General features: G+C 38.4%; 1 protein-coding gene across 5 annotated transcripts in view; it reads right to left on the reverse strand.

Moving 5' to 3' along the window:
• Nucleotides 1-16,317, reverse strand: part of INPP4B (inositol polyphosphate-4-phosphatase type II B) — a 920,894-nt gene that overhangs the window by 324,309 nt on the left and 580,268 nt on the right. For 4 of the 5 annotated variants that reach the window (XM_027866808.1, XM_027866807.1, XM_027866810.1 and 1 more), the window contains one exon: nucleotides 14,484-14,563. In XM_027866808.1, the coding sequence (XP_027722609.1) occupies nucleotides 14,484-14,563 (80 nt within the window). Of the gene's footprint in view, nucleotides 1-14,483; nucleotides 14,564-14,966; nucleotides 15,039-16,317 lie in introns of those variants that run through there. The other variant, XM_027866812.1, reaches the window with a different exon arrangement.

Genomic DNA, 16,317 nt, shown 5'->3' on the forward strand with positions numbered 1-16,317 from the left:
AGCAAGGTGACTTTGGTAACCCAAAGTAGAGCTAACACTAATTTTGCAAGTTAAATAGGAATTTTTGTAGACCCTATTTTTAGAAACTTTTCAAAGTATCTAAATAATTCTCAGAAACACCAGGACAAGAAGTAACTAGGTAAATTTAGTGTACCAATTTTACCTTCAATGTTAAAAGTAACCATTCAGTCTCTGATTTATAAGATAAGGATTGATTGAAATATACTACAAGGAGACATCATGGAACACTAGAAGGAGAATTGGGTCTGGAGTTGGAAAGCATAGGTTGAAATCCCGGCCCTGCCATTTATCACCTATGTGATACTAGTCAATTCAATTCTCAGTCTCAGTTTCCTTCTATGTAAAATGATCTCCCTCTGAACTACAATGGGTCCTTCTAACTGCAAACCAATATCCCTTCTCAAACTGAAAACTTCAATTAATTTTGCATCTTACACATACTTACATTGAATATCAATAAATGCTTTGGATACAAAAAAAAAAAAATCAGAATGCTAATTGATTCCCAGGGCCATATCCACAGTCTCCTGAAAATGGCTTAAGACTGATCAGAAACATCAATAAAGGTCATTGGATATTTTACTAGCAGCAACAATATATTACACTTAATTATCATATATTATATCATACATATTAATATACTCTTATATTAAATAGCAATATATTAAGTGCCTTTGTGCAGGACATCGTACTGGGCAATAGTTCTGAAAATCGCTTAAGACCAGAAAAGGAGAAGCAGAGTGTGCCTATTTGCACAGGCATATACATTAAAAATGAATGAACAGAGGGATTGATTGAAAAGGAAAATGTCTGACTTTTCTTTGTCACAATCCCAGGACTCCTCATATCTAGCCCTCTCCTCCTGTGCAGAGTATACCCATCACCACCCCTCAGCCCTAGTGGAGAGGAAGTAAGTCTAGATAAAAGCCTTTCAAGACTTTGCCCTTTTCCCTGAAAGACAGTAACACAACTCCATATAAGAACAAAACCCATTCCATAAACACATGCCGTCGTGGCTTTTAGCACTTCCTTCCTCTCTTGACATTCAATCCCTTCTGAAATTCCAACTCAGCCTACTCCTGCATTCAGCTGTGGATGTCCCCCGTGAGCCAATAAAATACAAGAACTCAAAACAATTGACACCCTTTATGAAATTTATACATCCCTGCACTGGTTTCAGGGTTATGATGATCACGTTTTCATTCAAAAAGATTTTTTTCTCGCCTTTGTGTTGAATTGAGCCTTGCTTTATACAGACTCCTGCCCCTATCTTTAGGGTACCTGCTATCCTAGCAATAAGCTTATTTTCATGTCAGAATGCAGGAAGTCAGATTTTCATTCTGAAACAGGAAATAGTACCTAAGATGCTCAGAGAATCATAGATTTTGAGATAAAAGACACTTGGAGAGAGACCCTTGAGTCTACTCACCTATATTATTTTACAGATGAAGTTGACAGAGGTTTAAATAATTTGTTCTGGATCTCACAGCTAACTAGCATCTGAGGCAGGGTTTGAACTCAGGTCTTCCTGACCCCAAGTCTAGCATGCTATCCAATACACCACCTAGCTGGTACATGGATTACAAAAGGAAAGCGGTCATCAATTACCCAGAATCCCGACTGTTTGACCATATGCCCTCTAAAGCAGATCCTTTCAAAGATAAGGTCATAGGACCTAGGGCTGGCCAGAACCTTAAAGATCATTAATAGTCTTAATTTACAAATGTTTACAGATGAAAAACATATACACAAACAAACCAAAACTCCCCCCCCCACGAAAAAAAATTATGAGGTTCAGAAAGGATAGGTGTTTTAGACGAAGACACAAAAACAGCAAATAGTAAAACTGGGACTTGTAACTAACACCTCTAACCCCAAATCCAGAGATCAAGCCACTGTCCTGTTCTGGTTAGAGGCAGTACAAGTAGTAGCAGGGCAGCGGAGTGGATAGAGCTTCATGCCTTGAGTCAAGATGACTCATCTTCATCAGTTCAAAATTGTCCTCAGACACTTACTAGCTGTGTGACCCTGGGCAAGTCACTTAACCCCATTTGCCTCAGTTTCCTGAGCTGGAGAAGGAAATCGCAAAACACTCCAGTATCTCTGCCAAGAGAACCCCTAGTGGGGTCATGGATAAGACTGAAATGACCAAATAACTACAACAAAGCAGTAGCCGCCATCTTATAGATTTCGTTTGATTCTCAGTCCACCAAGAATATTGAGAAGAGAAACTTTGGACATGTGTGACTGGGAATACGCATCTGGATCACCCTGACCTTCCTATGTCTCTCCTATTCTCTTGAGTTATACACAATGAGAGAAAAGGAGTTTATGATTCAATTTTATATATTTTCTTATTTTATGGAATAGCAAGTGAAATGTCATTTTCATACTAATTGGAAATTGTATCAGACTAGTTTGTATAGGTTTTAGGAATTTCTGATGAGAAAACTTCCTCCAGCAATGCTGAAAGACACCTGCTCTGCCATTTAGAGTCTAAGATAGCTGCCCTGAGCATTGACTATTTAAGTGATTTGCCCCAGAATCACACTGATAGTAAGTTACAGATGGGATTTGAACTCCTGTCCTCATTACAATGAGGACCACAATCTAGGTTCTCTATTCATTAAGCTATGTCTCCTCTCCTGTTTTTGTTTTTTTTTTAAATAAAAAAACATGTAACGAACTCCTGTTCCTAATAAGTTTCAAGTATTATGCTCAGCACAGGGGATAACAACTAGAGAAAGACAGTCTAAGGTCAAGTTCACACTTGCAGGGAACACAACATATTAGAGAATTGAGCTACTGGGTAAAGGGAAGACTTAAAAGTCCTAAAAGCACCAGAGGCGCAGCTTGCATGGCCCAAGCAGATTTTAGATTGCCAGTAGGTCAGATGACAATGGGAAACCATGGGGCATATAATCAGGACAAGGGATAAAGCCAAGAAGTCCACAGAATGCAAAGTCAGGGCAGACAGCAAGGTTTGTTTCTCTCTTCTATGCTAATAGTGGTACTAATTAAAATTGTGCCTTCCCCAATCCCAAATCCATTTATTATTTTTAATGTTCATTTTTGGTCACAGCTTATTTAAACTTTATGCTCTTACCAGTGCCCAGTACGATGTCCTGCACAAAGGCACTTAATATATTGCTATTTAATATAACAATATATTAATATGTATGATATAATATATGTTAATTAAGTGTAATATATTGTTGCTGCTAGTAAAATATCCAATGACCTTTATTGATGTTTCTGATCAGTCTGCTTAGAAGAATGACTATGGCTGAATGAATTTATTTCCAGTTATAACTCTGAATTTAAGCCAGTAAAACAAAAGCTCCTTGAGGTCAGGGACAGTTTTAATTTTGTCTTTTGTTGTTCTTCTGTAGTTCAGTCATGTCTGACTCTCTGTGACCCTGTGGTTCATACTATCCATGGGGTTTTCTTAGCAAAGATACTGGAGTGGTTTGTCATTTCCTTTTCCAATGAATTAAGGTAAAAAGAGGTTTAATGACTTGCCCAGGGTCACACAACTAGTAAATACTTGAGGCTGGATTTGAACTCAGATCTTCTTGATTACAGGCCTAGTTCTATAACCACTGAGCCCCTATCAGCCCTCATGATAGATTAATAAATATCTATGGAATTGGAATGAATTAAATTTGAACTAATCTGAGGGCAGGGAAGACTGGGGTTATTGTGGGAGCTCAGACATACTTATGGGGAGACAGGGATCCCTGCCTTCTGATGATGTGATGTATTTCTGTTCTCCCAGCTAGACAAAATGATTTTTACTAGCATTAGGGGGATGCTTCCTATCCAATTTTCCTATCTCTCATTCCTCCTTGAATCAGTTATTTGTATGCTTTTCCCCGTTAAAGTAACCATGAAATCAAAGTCTTCACCATCTCTATGTGTCTCCTGCATCTGTGTGTCAAAGGGATGTTAGAGGTCAGAGAGGCTAAACTCCCTCCTTCTACACATGAGGAAACAAGCTGAAAGGGGGTAATTACCCCAAGGACAGCTAGATGACTCAGTGGATAGAGCACAGAGACTGGTGTCAGAAAGGTCTGAGTTCAAATGTAGCCTCATACACTTACTAGCTGTGTGACCCTGAACAAGTCACTTCACCCTGTTTGCCTCAGTTTCCTCATCTGTAAAATAAGCCGGAGAAGGAAATGGCAAACCCCTATAGTATCTCTGCCAAGAAAACCCCAAACGGGGTCATGAAGAGTCAGATACAACTGAACAAAAAATTTGCCCATGATAGGAGTATAGAAATCTATCCTGCCCCACAGGAAAATAGAAGGCGAAGGGGACAAGAAAAGGTAGGGGTGATAGAAGGGAGGGCAGAATAGAGGAAGGGGTATTCAGAATGCCCACTGTCTTGGGGTGGGGGAAGGGGAGAGAAGGGGAGAAAATTTGGAACTCAAAATCTTGTGGAAATGAATGTTGAAAACTAAAAATAAATAAATTAATTAATGGGAAAAAAATTTGCCCATGGTCACACAGCTAGTATTGATGCAGAAGTGATATCTAATCCCAGGTCTTTAAGACTCCAAGGCTAGAACACTAGTCACTCTATCATTGTCTCTCAAAATTTATTGAATTGAATTGAGGTGATAGTAGTGGCAATGTTCTATTTTCACTATTTAGGAGTCATGGGAACTAAACTGGGAATGTGGCTCTGCCACAAGTAAGTCAAGAGACAGGTTGATAGCACAGAATGCCAGACTTGTAGTCAGGAAGACCTGAGTTCAAATCCTACCACAGATAATTCCTAACTGTGTCATCCTGAGTGCATCCCTTAACTTCTATCAACTTCAGTTATGATCTATAAAAGGGGGTAAGCATGTAACCATAGCACCTAAATAATGGAGGTTGTGAGGGGTAAATGAGAGAATATACATAAAAAGCTCTGCAAACCTACAAGTGCTACAATAAATAGACAGCTCAATTCTTTGGGCCTCAGTTTCCTCTTCTGTAAAATAGATGGTTGGACTAAATGATCTTTAATATCCTTTCCAGTTCAAAATTCATAATTGACTTTCTGTAAATTGAGACATTATATATTGTCCAAATGTTAGGAACTCTTTATTTGTTCAGAAATGAAAACACCACTAAAAAGAAAATCATAAACAGAAGCAAAACTACATTAAATCCAATGATGAAGTTTTGCCAATTGAATCCTGTCTTCCTAGGGAGCTATGTGGTGCAGATGATAGAACCCTGGGCCTGGCAGGAAGACTTGAGTGCAAACCCAGCCTCAAATATGTAATAGTTCTGTGACCCTGAAGAAGTCATTTAATGTCTGCCTCAGTTTCCACAATTGTAAAATAGGGGTAATAACAGCACCTTCCTCCCAAGGTTGTTGGGAGGATCAAATGAAATAATATTTATAAAGTGCTTAGCACAGTGCTTGGCACATAGTAGGCATTTGACAAATGGTGGTTCTTTTTGTTTTTCCCTTCCTCTACAAGCCAAATTAATGGAATATGGTACTAGTAACATATATATCACTGTATCCCCAGGGCCTAGCCCAGAACTTGGCACAAAGGAGGCTTTTGATAAATTCATGTTGATCAATTGAGTTGTTGGAATCTAACGCTGTGTTGTATCTCAATATACATACTGTTTAATAGGAATATTGATGATGGGGACAGAGTTCTCACAGTTTTTTTCTGAGAAAATGAAACACACCAAGGCAATCCACAGGATAAAGACAAAGTTAAGATTCTTGAGTCTGATGTTTTTAATACTCATGTATTTGTATATGTGATAGCTGACATGTCACATGAGCTTTGCATATATGTATCTCATGGGATAAAACAGCAGAAGTTAGAAAATGTGTTCACTTTAACCGTGTCCATCCTCAGTCACGTTCTAGTTGTGTGACCCTGGGCAAGTCACTTAACTCTGTTTGCCTCAGTTTCCTCATCTGCAAAATGAGCTGGAAAAGGAAATGACAAACCAATTCAGTATCTTTGCCAAGAAAACTCCAAATGGGGTCAAGGAGAATGAGACACAGAACAACAGCCACTATATGCCTGAGTGCTACCAACACACATCGCCATATGCCTATCTAGGATCCCCTTAATTTGACAGGTTGTTTCATAAAAGGACTAATGTGGATTAGACGTGGAAATAACATAGTCTGATGGAAAGAGCCTTGGGATTGGAGTTTAAAATCTATCTTTGCCTTTTGTTAGCTGTGTGACCTTGAGTAATTCATTTTGAACTTCAGTTTTCTCCTCCATAAAATGGGGGATAATAATGCTTGCTCTGTCTACCTCACAAGGTTGTTATGAACATCAAATAAGCAAGTACATAAGGCAGTATTTTGGAGCCCCACCTCACTAGTGCCCTGCAGCATACAAAGCATTACAATAAACATAATGACCATTCTCCACAAACAAATAAATATACATAACAAGGGGCAAAACCTCCTCTCCAAAGTCCTTAGCTCTTAACAAGGCAGAACCAAAACAATTAGCAAACAAGAGATGAGCAAATGAGAAGCCAAGGTGGAGAGCCTATAGGAAAGTAAGCTGTGACCACCATTATCATGTGATAGATTAACTACATCTAATGACAAGCTGAGACCAGTTTGCACCAGACTGGCAGATGCAACTAGTAAACATACACACAAGACTGCTTAATTTTTCCAGGAAGCAGGTAGGAAAACACACAGCACAGTAAATCAGCTTAGAATGAATTAGAAATTTTGGTGACATAATGTTGAGGATAAAGTGGTTTTCACTGACATAAAAAATGATTTAGTTGAAATAATTATGATTCTTAACCATGCAAACTGATGGCAATGAAGTCATTCTCCATAAGAGAGCAGATGCATCAGACACTTTTCATATTCTGGGAAATCCTAATGTTTCCTATTTTCCAATGAATTTTATTTGGGTCTTCTGGTGGGTTCCTGGTCAATAACAATTTTTGCTGTTGTTGTTTCATTGATTACCCATGTTCAACTCTTTGTGAACCCCATTTGGGGTTTTCTCATCAAAGATACTGGAGTGGTTTGATTTCCTTGCCAGCTCATTTTATAGAAGAGGAAACTGAGGCAAATAGGGTTATGTGATTTTCCTAGGGTCACACAGCTACTAAATGTCTGAGGCCTTATTTGAACTCAGGTCCTCCTGACTCGAGGCCCAGTACTCTATCCAACTAGCTGCCCCTCAGTAACAATGATGATGATAGCAGCTAACATTTACATAGCACTTATTATGTGCCAGACACTGTACTAAGTGCTTTACAATTATTATCTCATTCGATCCTTATAACAACCCTGGGATGCTGGTGTTATTATTGCTATCTCTAGTATTATTATTTTACAGATGAAGAAACTAAGTCAAATTGAGATTAAGTAACATGCCCACAGTCACAGAAGTAGTAAATATCTGATGCTGGATTTGAACTCAGGTCTTCCAACTCCAGACCTGGCACTCTACCCACTGGCTATCACCTGGCTGTTATCTCCCCCCAAACCCGCGGGTTCTAGATAGGCCAACAATTACATTTTTGTCACCAGAATTACTTTGTCCTTCAGTTGGCCTCCCTAGTATGAACAAACAAGTTATCAGTTCAGAGAAGGAGGGCACAGACATACTCTGAATAAAATATACAGCCTGAGTGGGGTGAGGATGCAGTGCGGGTGATTCTGAGCACCAAGAAGGATGACATGGATGCTTAGATTCTATCTCATCTACAATAACAAAGCAACAATCTCAAACAAGGTTGACAAATTTTCAGCTGTCCCAGCTTTCCCTTGGTGACTTTCTCAGGAACAAGCATTTTCTCCTCATAATTGCGTCTTTGCACTTTATGAATATGTTTAAGGGAAAGAGCATTCTTCGCCTGATCCTCTAACAATTCCAGCTTCCCTTATATTCTAAGAAAGAAAAAAAGAATCTGTGACTGGGTCTATTCACAGCCTGTTCTCATGGGATCTGAGATGTACAAATACCATTCTCCAGTAGCCTGTTAGTATTTGATCTGCCAATCAATTAATCGATAAACATTTATTAAATACCTACTATGTGCCAGGCATGGTGCTAAGTAGACTCTTCTACTACTTTTCTTCTTTTCCTATTGGCCATGTAAAGCCAGGGTCCACTGTTTCTTTTTCCCCTTCACCACTGCAGGTAGATCTCTCAAGAATCTTCTTTCCACCATTTAAGTATGAGTTTCATAGTAAATAATATTAGTGCTAGATTTGGGGGTCAGGGTGATCTGGGTTCAGATTCTGTCTCCTACACTTACTAATTAGGTGACATGAACAAGTAAATCATTTTATCCCTCTGTGCCTCGGTTGCCTCATCTGTAAATAGTGGCAATAATACCTGCGGGACATACCTCACAGGACTATTATAAGAGCTAAATGATATAAGTAGAGTGCTTTGAAAACTGCTAAAGCTTTATAGATAGATATAGATACAAATATCTATCTAGAGATGTGTGTATGTGTATGTATTTATATATACAGATATGTATTATATGACACATGTTTACATATAATTGGCTCTTAACTTTTTACTGGTGGGGGCTTGAAGTTAGTAGACTAGATATGAACAAGTACGGGGCAGGCATCATGCTCCTAGAATTGATTTGAAAGTTTTAGTCCCTGAGTTGACTATTAAGGAGTATCTCATGGGGGTGATGCATGCAGCCTGAGCAGGCTAATTTGCAGAAATGTATCAGTCTTAGGTAACTACCAAAAGCAGAATGAACAGAAGGAATTTAACCATTGAATAGTCCAGTACCTATTAATAAATGTATCTTCCATCAAATTCATTCTCACAAAATTCTGGAAACTATTAGTATTTTTTATAAGTTATGACAAGAATGTTAAGTCCAAAAGATTGGACTAAGCAATACAGAGGCTGAAAAATAGAACTGTGTCTCTTACCCTTGACCTAATGTTCTCCTGACTTAATACTTTGGGGAACACAGACACTAGACACAGATTTTGAGTCCATGGAAAAGAAAATTCTTTGAGACAAGATTCTTTTTTTTTAACCAGAAATAAACAAAATGTGTCCCCAAAACTAGAAGGCTCCATGAGTCTTTATTTGGTTTGTGGTAAAGGCAAAGGAAAGAGGGAAATCAGCAGTCATCCAGAAATTGCAAGTATCATTTTATAAAAAGGATTTTGATTGGAGATAGGACCTTTTTATCTCTTTAACTGTTTGTGAACTTTTTTCCCCCTTAGAGATATAAAGTTAAAGGAACTGGATCCATACTACATTAAATTCTATTCTAGGCCACTTCTCTGATTGGTCGTTTCCACCCTGAAATTTATTTTAAGTAAGAGCATGATATATCCATCTTCATGCCTTCACTTTGCTCCTGTTTCCTCTCCTGATTCTTCCTATTTCTTTATTCATGACCATTTCCCAGTATCTTTCTCAGTCTTGAAGATGTCTCCACCTTCCTGAGGGTATCTTCTCTCCTTTCCACACTTCATTTTTCAGCTTCCTATCCTCTTCCTCCATTAGAATATAAACCTCTTGAGGGCAGGAGCTATCTTTCTTTTCCAGCACTTAGCACAGTCAGTATCTAACACATAAATGCTTATTGACTTGACTTGACTTGATTTGACATAAACACTTGAAACTCTCATGGTCATGTTTTGTTTTTTCCCCTGGAATAGTGTCTTACGCTTACGCTAATTCTGTGGTAAAATGGAAAGATAACTGGATTTGGAGTCAGAGAACCTGAGATTTAATCCTGGCTATACCACTTACTATCTGTGCAATCTTGGTCAAATTTCCTAACCTCTCTCACTAACTGATCTTTGAGGTCCCCTTTAGTTCTAAATCTTCTTATCCTACAGCATTTTTAATTGGTCTTAAGAACAATGTTTCTGTGAATAGTAGATAGAACTACAAATCTTCACCAATCTTAACCAAAGGGTAATGATATCAATTTGAGTACACTACAGCTAAATAATATAATTAAAAGAGAACTAATTTCATTAAACACCAAACAAAAAAAATGGCCTTTAGAAAAATGAAAGGTATATTATGAAGAATACTTTTTAAAGCACATGGCTTCCCACTCACTTCAGGTATTGAAGGAAAGGCTAACAGGAGTGAGGAACCTGCGGCCTTAAGGCCACATGTGGCCCTCTAGGTCCTCAAGTGCAGTTTTTTGATTGAATCCAAACTTCACAGAACAAATCCCCTTAATAAAAGGATTTGTTCAGTAAAACTTGGACTCACTCAAAAGGCTGCACCTAAGGAACTAGATGGCCACATGCAGCCTTGAGGTCTCAGGTTCCCCACCCCTGGGCTTTATAAAGGAAAAATTTATAGGAGTTGTCATAGGGGAGATTCCACGCCTAGATTAGGGTTCTTAAGCTTGAATTTCTTTTAAAGTTTTTGATGACTGTATTTTAATATAACTGGTTTCCTTTATAATCTTATGTATTTTATTCTAAGCAATTAAAAACATTCTAAGATGTGATCAATAAGTTTCAGACGGACTTAGGAGTTCATGACATAAAACAGGTGAAGAATTCCTTATTTAGATGACTTCTAAGTTGCCATTAAATTTGGGTCTGTTTGCAAGTACTAGAGACAGATCAGAAGAATCGTCTTTCACGTATTGAAGAGACTTTCCCCCTTCACTCTGGTGGAAGAGTTAGGCTGTTCCTGATTTTGTCTCACAAGAAAGTAGTAGTGAGAATCAAATGAGGAAATATTTGTATTAAAGTGCTTTGTAAACCTTAAAGCCCCACATGAAACACACACTATTGTTGCTGGAGGAATTATTGTGGATGCACAGATATCAGCAGCTAGCTTCTTCAGAATAAGTGCTTAGTAATCAAAATTAACAGCCACAGGCTAGCTAAGGAAAAACAATAGCAGCCCTAATAACATCCTCTTCGAATCTTACAGAAAATGTATAAGAGGCAACATTCAGGGGAATATGTTGGAGAAAGGTCTCTAGCTCTTGTTCAGTCAGAGGACCTATACTCAAATACGGCCTCTGGTGTTACTACCTATGAGACCTAGGATAAGTCATTTTATTCTTCTGTTTCCTTATCTATTAAATGAGGGGGATGAACTTAAAGGTCCTCAAATTTATCCTAACTCTAGATCTATACTCTTTAAAATGGAAATATACAAGATGATTTAATTGCTGGATGTATACTCTAGAGATTTTATTTATTTATTTATCTATCTATTTATTTATTTGACTAGGCAATAGGGTTAAGTGACTTGCCCAGGGTCACACAGCTAGTAAGTGTCAAGTGTCTGAGACCGGATTTGAACTCAGTTCCTTCTGACTTCAGGGTCGGTGCTCTATCCACTGCACCACCTAGCTGCCCCCTAGAGATGTTATTTAAAAGGAAGAAAATGACCTCTATCTTTACAAAAATGTCCATAGGAGCTATAATATCGTCCCTGCCCCCCCCAAAAAAAACTACAAAGAACTTACATGTCTAATGATTGAAGAATTCCTAATAAATCATACCATATTGACATGGTAATATTGCATAGAGGTGAGGCATAGAGAAATTAGATGGAAAGCTAAAAATACTAGGAATATGGTGCCAGTGACTGACTGCCCCTAGTTTTGCTAAATACAGAGAGGCTCAGATTGATCACCAGTTGATTAATTCTTTGGCCATGATGACTCATGAAGTACGGAAAAATACCAAATGGCCATAGGGCCTGTGTGGCCCCTTTGCATTTCTGCTGTGTTAGTGGCAGATCACAGAACAGAACAAGCACAGAGCTTTGTTTTGGTTTTGGTTTTTTAAAGATCATCTTTGCATGTTCATTTCACTAATGGTATTCTAAATGTGAGATCTATGTCCAACAACGACCAAGCTGAAATGCTACCGAATGAAGCAAATCTCATTAGTACTGATGTTTTCACTACGCATGAAACCAGAACATTGTACCTGAGATGTTTCAAAGGTTCTCCTCAGAGATGGGGCTGAAGGAGGTAGCAGAATCGATTTCATTTTGTGGCCAAGGCAAAAAGAGGGGTCATTCTGCAAGATTCTAGGTCCCCTTACAAAGAAAATAAAAGATAACCATAAAGCTAACCGTGGCTTAGCAATTGATCAGTGAGCACTTTTTAAGTGCCTGCGATGTACTCGGCACAGTGCTAGGCTCTGTTTTAGATAAAAATGGAGTCGTTTCTGCCCTCGAGGAGCTTACATCCCATTGGAGGGCTTCATTTATACATAGAAACACATACAAAATAAACATGGGAGAAGTTAATAACTGGGAGGATCAGGAAAGGCTTCATTGGGAGGTAGCATTTGACTTGAGCTTTGAGGAAAACAACACATTATCTGGTTTATACGCTAAAAATAAAGTGAAAAAGAGGCTGCCTTGTGACATAGTGGATAGAGTGCCAGACTTGAGAGTCGGGAAAACCTGAGTTCAAATCTTACAACTGATATTCAATTGTGTAGCCCTGGGCAAGTCAATGCTCCTCAGTCTCAGTTTCTTCAAGGGTATAGTAGTAGCATCTACCACCAAGAGCTGTTGTGAGGCCCATAAAGTGCTATATAAATGTTAGCTATGATTAGTTGAATTCTGGTACAGCTATGTGATGCAGCAGATAAACTCCAGGCCTGGAGTCAGGGAGACTCATCTTTGGGACTTCAAATCTGGACTCAGACACTTACTAGTTGTGTGACCCTGAGCAAGTCACTTAACTATGCTTGCCTCAGTTTCCTCATCTGTAAAATGAGCTGGAGAAGGAAATGAAAAACCACTCCAGTATCTCTGCCAAGAAAACTCCAAATAGGATCACAGAGAGTTGGATGTGACTAAACCAAATGAATAATAACAGAGAATGAAGTAAAGAATAATATCATAAAACAATGAATGACTATTAAAAGGCACACATCGACCAGAATTTCTAGAGTGATCTCTTCTCATTGTTGATGACAGTGGAACCACTGTATTTTTTATTCTATCACCTCAGGACTCAGCGACCCACATGAGCAAGTTTAAATGACAATCAATAGAATGATGCTTGGAAAATGGCAGAGATGAAAGCTCTACTTGAAGCAGTGCCAACTTAAAGACACAAAGGGATGATTTTCTGTTTTCTCAAAGGAAGATGCCAATAGAATGGAAACTGATGAAATGTTCAGAAAATGGAATTTAGATGATATGTGTATATTTTGTGTATATATCCATATGTATATACACGTATCTTTACACACATATGTGTATGTGTATATATATGTGTGTACACACACACACACACACACACACAGAAGGTAGATAGAGATGGTAGCTGGAGACAAGGCAGAAACAAAGTCCCTAAGGATATAAAGAGTAGAGGACGATGCCCCAACTCTTTTTTTCCCCCTCCTGCTCATTGTTTTGGATTATTTATAAATCACACTTAACTGACTTTAAAAAATAAAAAAGGACTGAAATACCTTAGCTACAGGGTTCGAAGAAAATTAAGAGGGAAGGAAATCTAGAAGTTTGGATGCCAGCATAAACTTCAGTAGTTTGACTGCAATAAATGCCTAGTTTCAAATGCTTTTTCAGAAGGGAAGGGAAGAGGGAGACCATTTTTCTTGCCTATATATTGTCCCTGCAGAGACTTCAAAATAAGAGGCTTTTCACCCTCTTCCCATTTGATATATTAATTTCCATGTTCCATAAATACATATACAGACATAGCAGTTCCCTTAGCTACACTTCAAGCTTGAGGACAAAGTCATTCTGCAGGTGAAGAATAATTTGACAAGGTACTCAGTTTGTGCCTGGGGTCAAAAGGAGTGGTTATTGTATTCCATGGCTTGCTTCACTATGCTTCATATTAATAAGGCTACCCACCTGAACAACAACTTACGAATTATCCTGTAGATCAAAAGTCCTGGACCTAGTACTAAAAGTGAGCTGTCATTGATCACCCATCCCATAATGGGTTCCGACATGGCTCAGCTAAAGTGCTGAATGGTTTCGGATGATAAACTCAGAAATGAAGAATAAAGCTTTGTTGAATTACATCGAAATTGTTGTAGCCAAAGATATATAGCTAACACATTCATAATGCTGCCTTCAAACAGGCATATTCAAATCAAATTTGTTAAACATCCAAAAACCTAGAAACTTTCTAGTTTTAGAATTTAGCATCCTGTCAATAAAAAAAAAAACCTAGGCAAAAAATATAGAAACATTTCTATTCATCTAAAAATGACCTAAAAGAACTCCAACCCTCCTAACAGCATAGGAGCTTATATACAAGAGCTGGCAGCTTTCACTAATTTGACCCATGGACTTAAATAACTCCATGTCAACTTAACTGGGTTTTAAGGGAAGAAAGCTGCTACCTAAAAGTAGCATTTAATCCACTGGCATGAATCTTGTAAGCTCCATACACAACGGAGCAGTAGGCAAAGAATATCACGGTAGGTGCAACATTTTAAAGGGTTTATTAGAGACAAAGAGACCTACCTCAGGCTAAGGGTTAGCCGTTGCTCCTTCGATTTCAGCAGGTCCCCTACTTTAAAACTAGCACAGCCCAAGAAGCTCCGCTAGAATAGAGAGAAAGAAAGAGAAAGAAAGAAAGAGAGAGAGAGAGAGAGAGAGAGAGAGAGAGAGAGAGAGAAACATTATTAATTTTTAGACTTTCTTTTTGAGCCACAATCATATAGAATTCATCTTTGGGAGCATGTAAGAAACATCACTTTGGAATCTGACTGACTGACTTGATCTATTATCCTGCCAAATGGATCCATAGATCACAGACACACTTATTGACTATACTATTAAGCTCGATTTGAGGTGGCAGGAATGTATCTTTTTCATTAGAAACAAACAGATGAACAACCTGTGGGATGGAGATCTAGAAAATGCCCAGCCTCCAGGAACTTTTAATTTCTTCTTCCCTCTCTTTGAGAACTAGGGAAAAGAAGCAAGGAACTTTTGAGTTTTTACCAATCCACTGTTTCTTCTTGTTACGAGGATTCCTCAAAATCCTTGGAGCAGCTGCAGCAGCACTGATGGCTTTGCACTCCAGTTAAGAACCAATTGGTAAGTTGGAGTTATTTTTATGTGGGATTCTGCAAGTTATAAATAGAAATGCTCTATCCTCTCCCCCCATCCCCCATTTATAGCAATGTTGTTAAGTATTCATTTCCTTTGTTATTTCTATACTATCATGGAACAATTTCATTCCAACACAAATAAAAAGAATTCTGCTCCTCCAACTGCATTTTGTACAATTGCTGTTTTGACCTGTCATAATACACTCCAACTATCTATTGCTATTACCTTCCACAGTGCTCACCTCATGATGCAAAGACTAAGTTTCTAAATTGTTTTTTTTTTCTTCAGAAAAAGAAAACCTTTCATCTTCCTTTAATATTCCGCTTACCTTGGACCCCCAAATCACATTATTAAGGCATACGATAAAGAGTTTCTCATTCCCTCATCAAGGTTAAGGTATAAACAAGAAAACTTCACTCTATCGTATTACTTATTCCATTAATATCCAACACGTTACAAGAGGTCAATGCTGCCTTCTAGACACTACAATTCTTTCTCTGTTTCCTCCCTGGATGGACTTGAGTAAGGGAATGGACTTCAGGAAACCTATTAGATTCTTTTAGAGAATGGAAGGCAATATCAACAGAAAAGTTTGCTATCACTCAGGGAATCTGATGAACAAGATGGAAAGGAAGAAGTTAACACAGAAGATTTGGTTGGTGAGACATCACACAACAAGAGGCTGACATGTTGAGCAGCAAAGGTTGGGAAGTCAGAACAGAGAATGGAAGAAAAGAGGGCCCTTGTAGTTGAAGGAAAAATTAGGTCTATTAGCTGTTGCAAATTGACCTAAGGGAGAAAGAAGTAAAAGGGTGACCTGCCTCTCCAAGCTTATCTCATGATCTGATGTTCCAACCTCTAGTGTAGCCTTTCCACTCCCTGTTTTCAGTTTGCCTTCTTCTGGGTCTGCATTTACTCATGTTTTCCTCTATGCCTGGAATGGACTCCTCAAATGTCACTTGCTCCATGCCCTTGCTTCCCCAACCCTTCCCCCCTCTAGGAGAAAGTAAGCTTTCCCTCTTCAGATGGTTCATAGAACTTGGCCTGGATGTCTCATTTTTCCTTGCATCATAATTTGTGTTCGCTTATTTCCCCCACCTCCTTTCTCCATTAAATTGTTAACTGCATAATAAAGAAATGGAAAATATCATAAACACAGAAATGAAGCAGCATAGGTTGGTTTTTCTCATTGCATAGCCCACTGGATTCTGAATAACTTTACCTGTTGGCCTAGCTAGAG

This window comes from Vombatus ursinus, unplaced genomic scaffold (genome assembly GCF_900497805.2).
Source record: "Vombatus ursinus unplaced genomic scaffold, bare-nosed wombat genome assembly UNPS02014784.1, whole genome shotgun sequence".
Taxonomy (NCBI): Eukaryota; Metazoa; Chordata; class Mammalia; order Diprotodontia; family Vombatidae; genus Vombatus; species Vombatus ursinus.